The sequence below is a fragment of the Glycine soja genome, chromosome 12 (assembly GCF_004193775.1).
Source record: "Glycine soja cultivar W05 chromosome 12, ASM419377v2, whole genome shotgun sequence".
NCBI classification, from domain to species: Eukaryota; Viridiplantae; Streptophyta; class Magnoliopsida; order Fabales; family Fabaceae; genus Glycine; species Glycine soja.
In genome coordinates, this window is record NC_041013.1 from 42,025,687 (window position 1) to 42,031,535 (window position 5,849).

Below are 5,849 nucleotides of genomic sequence, written 5' to 3' on the forward strand. Positions count from 1 at the left end.
AGAAAATCGTAACAATGACACAATTCTTGTTGTTTGCTTTTGGAATTCAGGGAAACACTATGGTTGAACCTTGAACAGAAGTCCCCCCTGTTCATTTAATGCCCACACATGGTTTTAGGGTTTTAGCTCCTTAATTTATTGACAGAATCTGACACAACAACTATTTGTTATAGAGACATGGGAGAGAGGGAGGGTATTGGACTCATTCCAAACTATCACTATTCACGGGGAGCTTATCAACATTTTTAACGTCAGATTTTTTGCCTTTTCTCTCCCACCAATCGAATCCATACGTAGAGGTAGAGATCATGTTTATCCTACAATTGACTTCAACTTTATAAGCGCATGTTTGGAAACAGATAAAAAAAAATATATATGTTTATTCCTATTTCTTTTTTGTTTGTGTCAAAATAAAAATATTCTAAAAATATTAATAAAACAATCTTTTTAACCCTTTCCTAAAAAAATTTATATCTTAGTTTTATTTTTTTCAACTAAGAATATTTCTGTCATATAATATTTTATTACATATAATACATAATGAACAAATAAAAAAATAGGAAATTGGATAATTTGATTAAATAAATTGAATTTTTTCAATTAACTTGTAAAAAAAATTGCTTTTATTTTCATTTTACTTCTATATGTTAGATTGCATTAGAACTTATGTTGCAATAATGTTAACTATAAATCAGACAACACTAATTCCTTTAATGTATGAGTTCATTTTTATGCCCTAAATTTTTTCATATGGTAACGCAAATGTATAATTAAAATGGTAAAATTATTATTGTTAGAGTCAGCATATTGTTATATATGATAATTTCTCATCAATTTAGTAAATATCATAATCATCCAGCAAACCAAGTGAAACAGGTTAATTCTACATATAATTTTCAACAATTTATAATTGTTTCACTGTGATTGATTGGTTAGCTGGACTTGATAGTGGTGTAAAGTTGGCATGTTTTTTCGTGAAAACTATAGAAAAAGAAAGTTCACAAGTGAGGCCTTTCTGGTTTCTGTTATAGGAAATAAGCCCCATGCCCCTTCAGTGGGGCAACTAGGCATCCACGATTGTTGGCTAAAATTGTAAAAGCCATTTCAGACCCAAAGTTATGATGATAAATATTGCTAGAAACGTAACAAAAGGATATAAAAGGAAAAGGAGGAAAAATGGATAAAAAGAGAAGCTATTCAAGCGGATAAAATTTTACAGTGCTGAGATAAAGGTCACAATTAATCACTATACATTACACAAGTTAAAACATAGATCTGATAAATAGAGTAATTAACTTTTTCCAAACATGTCTATGAGAATGAACTATCATGTGTTAAATTTTCATATGATTATATCATATAAAAATTCTGTGTGTATCTCTCTTTTCATAAAAATTAAATAGACGAGACTATTAAAAATTGTGTATAGAGAGATAAATACAATTTTTTTTACATAACATGACCACAGAAAAATTCAACATAAAAAGATTCATTCCCCATGAAAACAACATATAATGTGCCATGTTTAGATTTTTCAATTCTGATGGATCCACTGTTTGTGTCCCGGAACCCACTTGGGACACTTAGGACTGAAGTAGTTGGATGTTACCCTTGAGTTCAACAATTCCACAATGGGGGCAAACTTGACACACCTTGGTGCTTTATACTGATTAATTGAAGCCCCTAAGCTAATGGCATAGTCCATGAGTTTGTCAAAGGTGCCTTGTTCCACAATCTTGATCTCAAGGGCCCCTATTGATTTATCTGACACACGCCCTTGGCGATACACGCTGTTGAGCGACTCCTCAACGGTTAAGCAACAATCCTAGATATATAAGAGATAAGATAGTAAACTATTTGCATATTTGGTTTGCTGTTGGAAATCTTAGAACACATGTTCCTATATAAATCCAACAGATAAATAAAATAAACGCAAAAGTAAGGATCTTGATCCGCTAACAAAATTACTTTTGCCCCCAAAAGTAATTTTGGGGCTACAAACCAAACATATTATAAAACAATTAAATAAGATCTGTATTCAAATTACAAGATTAACTAGAAGATATGATATAAGTGGATAAGATATTAATTTAAGATTACAGAATCATGTTTATGCATTACCTCGTACACACAAGGTGGGATAGGGGTTGACCCTTTGAGGTTGAGCTCCCAATACAACACATAGTGACCCGGGATTGTGGTGGTGTCTGCATAGCTTGTGTACTCACTCACGTGTGCATCAAATGGCTCCAAGTGTGTCACTGCATTTTTCATTGCGTTCTGAAGCTCAACCTCATCAGTTTTGTCAGAATCTATGCTCAGGGCAACATTCTTTCTACAAACAAAGCTGAATTGAGGGGCCTTGTTCTTGAATCCTGATACCCTTAGTATATCTCCCACTCTGTACCTATAAAGTCCTGAAATGATTTCACACTCATGGTCGTTAGTAACTGGAAGTTTCAATTTGGGTCCATTTAAAATCATATGATATATATTTAGTATTTACCAAAGTTAAAAGAATATCATATCATAAAATTTATTTCTTCAAAAAGCTGGAGTGATATCGATGTAAAATATTTTTATACAAATATCTTACAAGAATTCACCTTATCATCATATTATATTAATAAATAAGTTTAATTACACTTATAGTACGTCCTCGTGTTTTCTTAATTTTACAAAAAAAAGAATCTTACTTTTTAAATATTTTAATTATGTAATTTTGTTCTTTCTGTTAACTTAACATTTAAATATATAACAAATACATTGATGTAACACAATAATGTTACGTAAATATTTTTGTTAAATATAAGATGTTAAATTAACTCAAACAAAATTGCACAACTTAGATAATAATTAAGAATTGAATTCATGAAAATAAAAATGAAAAGAAAAAAATCTCGAAACTTTAAAAAATAAAAACACAAAAATGCAATTAAACTGATGAATATGATTATCTAATAAAATAATCAAATCTTATAAGATGTTTGTGCAAAAAAATGTTTTACTATGATAGTTCATATAATTTAAATTCTAAAAGGAAATAAGACTCACCAGCATGAGTTGTAACAACAAGCTCATATTCTTGGCCAAGCTTGACATCAACAAGCTCCACCAATTCTTCTTGTTGTGCTTGATTGAGAGAAGTTGGTGAAGGTCTTGAAGCAGCAAGCTCATTGTTGCTTCGATTAACCGGTAAGAATTCATAGTAGCACATGGTGGGGATAAGGGTGTAAGACACTTGGCTAGGTTTGCAAAGAGGGTTGAGGTTGACCCCAAAATAACACTCACTAGAAGCATACATGGTGCACACAAGTGGGAGGTCATTGCTATAGTAATCCAAAGTGGGTATATATTGTGCCATAGTCCCCGTCACAATAACGTCCACATACTTTGTATTGGGCCAAAGCCTAGTAATAATCCCCTGCCATGACCCTTTGCTACACTCATTGTGGATAAAATCCGCAAGCTTAGGATCAGCCTTGAGGATCCTCATCACAGCCTCTCTCACTGATGAATCAGTGATTGAGTTGTTGATGGTTCCTGTTTTGATGTCATTGCATAAAAGGGTCCAATGTTTTTCAAGGAACCTAATGGCACGGATGAAGCCAGAGGCAAATATGGCACCTACTCTTAGAACCTCTTTGTGTTGGCAAAGACCACATAGGAGTTGGGAGTACATGCTTTGGTAGGAATCTGGGCATAGGACGGTCTCATTTGGGCTTGTGTACTTTGTGTATGGATCATAGGGTCTGTCCCTAAAGTAAGGGCTTTTGTAATAGCTTGTGAGGACTGGGCGAGCCACTATGCCTCCGGGGGTTTTGGACTCGCATTTTATGAACATTAGGTACATTCCTTTGCCCTTTTCTAGGTCGGGGACAAATTGGCTCATTATTGGCATCAAGAGGCTGTATAATATACACCTCCTCCCTAGCTCCTCCTCAATTGTTGGCATCAACTTTCTCTCACCCCCTGATGTGCCAGAGCTACAAAATTCAATAAATGAATAAAACATTCCACTAGTTTAGTTAGCATGACCAAATGAAATAACCAACTCAAGAAAAAAAAAAATACCGAAAATAAAACTTGTACATGACCTTTTTATCATAGCTCATTTTAGAGGATAAAATAAGTAATATCAAATATTGATGAATAAAAAAAATTAACTATGTATACTATACTCTTAATTTTTTATTAACGGTTTTTTTATCTATAGAAAATGAAAATATATATCTAAGAAGTTTACAATAAGTCATATATAAACAAGTCATATATAATATTCAATCAACTCAACCAATTGAAATAGATTGTCTTGATTTTTATTATTAAAGATAAAGATTACTTACTTTTTTATTTTAACATCTTAAGGAAGCAAAATTCGAAAAAAAAATATCTTTTCTAGAGAAGGATTAGAAGAAAAATTATTACATAATTTTAGACCATCTTCATTTTGATCAATTTTTACTTAACATATAATTAAGTTTTATTAACTTTTTCTCATAAAATGAAAAACTCAATTATGTATGACGCGAAGTTCAGATATCATGTAACTAGTAGAGGAGAGAGCAAAACCAAAGAACAAAGGAAAGAGTTTTTGTCTTTGAAATTATGGGCATGCACCTGGTGAGAAACTCTGTGATAGGTTTTGTGGTAAGGATGGGAGATTTGTCACCATTGGCGATGCGGTTGATGTCTGGTTGGATGTCCTCGTAGGTAATGACAGGGAGAAGCCTCTTGAAGGTGTCACGGTCGACGGTTTGGCCGTTGACACCGTGTCGCCGCAAGTACTCAACGTTTGCATTGCGGGACAGAATTTCAGAGAGAACCTTATTCTGGACTTCATCTGCGTTGTTGGTCACGTCCTCTATGAAGTCCAGAATCTTCTTGTTCTTCTCTTCAAGAACATAGTCTTTGGTGGAGTCTCTAGGAGCCTCAGGCATGTTGATGATGATTTGTGTTGTGAAAAGAGAATAATAACAACTCAAGAATATTTATGATAGAGTGAAAAGAAAAAAAATTAAGAGTATACGGGGATTGTTTTGGAGAGGAGGAGAAGGTGGTGATTGTTAATGGAAGTGAGGTGGAACGAATGAGAAAGTGCTATGCATATATAGAGGCACTTGTCAGGTTGTGTTGGCTTAAGGGTAGGGACCATGGAGTCAATACACACAAAGAGTAGAGGGTGGAATCGGATATATATCCATTGTATCACTTTCGTTTTCGTCTTCTACATCAAAACATTTATGATTCTTTTTTTATAGTTTTGTTATTATACTTTTACCATACACAACTTTTTGATTATGTCCCTTTTTACATATGGATTGGATTTTTGTTAAAGAGATTATATTAGCTGGTTCTTTATGATGTAAGAGTTTAACTGATCGTATGTATCGTGCCGAAGCTTACAACTTTCATTTATTTGTCATGTTAGGAAAAATCTGGCAATAAAACAAGAAAAAAGAAGGAGGAATTGAGAATATATATATATATATATATATATATATATATATATATATATATATATATATATATATATTATATCAACAACACGAGTAAAATTAAATTCGATCTTATTCAATAAAATGTCAAGTTAAAGCCTACAGCATGATTGGAAAAAAAAAATCTATTAAAAGTGATAAGTCAAATTATTTAATAAAAATTAGTTATCAATAAAATTAAAAAATATTTTATTCTAATGCTATGGTGACCCAAAAAGAAGATATACACAATTTTAAGTGAATATGAAATAGCATTATGCGGAGAAATTTGTAATTTGAAAGTAAAATAAAATAGGCATTAATTTATTTCAAGTTCCATACCCTTAGAGAGGTTGCCGCTTTTAAAAGAAA

At 32.4% G+C, this 5,849-nt stretch overlaps 1 protein-coding gene across 1 annotated transcript; it reads right to left on the reverse strand.

The window, feature by feature from the left end:
- Positions 1–1,194: 1,194 nt before the first annotated feature.
- On the reverse strand, positions 1,195–5,088 carry LOC114379225 (indole-3-acetic acid-amido synthetase GH3.6-like). Its single transcript, XM_028337846.1, has 4 exons — positions 4,621–5,088; positions 3,055–3,986; positions 2,122–2,417; positions 1,195–1,825 (listed from the first exon to the last, which is right to left on the reverse strand). The coding sequence occupies exons 1-4, from the start codon at positions 4,938–4,940 to the stop codon at positions 1,535–1,537; spliced, it is 1,839 nt and encodes a 612-aa protein (XP_028193647.1). The 5' UTR covers positions 4,941–5,088; the 3' UTR covers positions 1,195–1,534.
- Positions 5,089–5,849: the final 761 nt, after the last annotated feature.

Coding starts and splice junctions, on each gene's coding strand:
- LOC114379225 (XM_028337846.1), bottom strand. CDS start 4,940: ATGCCTGAGGCTCCTAGAGACTCCACCAAAGACTATGTTCTTGAAGAG. Junction 2,418..3,054: donor TGTTGTTACAACTCATGCTG/GTGAGTCTTATT, acceptor AAATCATTTCAG/GACTTTATAGGTACAGAGTG. Junction 1,826..2,121: donor TCCCACCTTGTGTGTACGAG/GTAATGCATAAA, acceptor TTATATATCTAG/GATTGTTGCTTAACCGTTGA.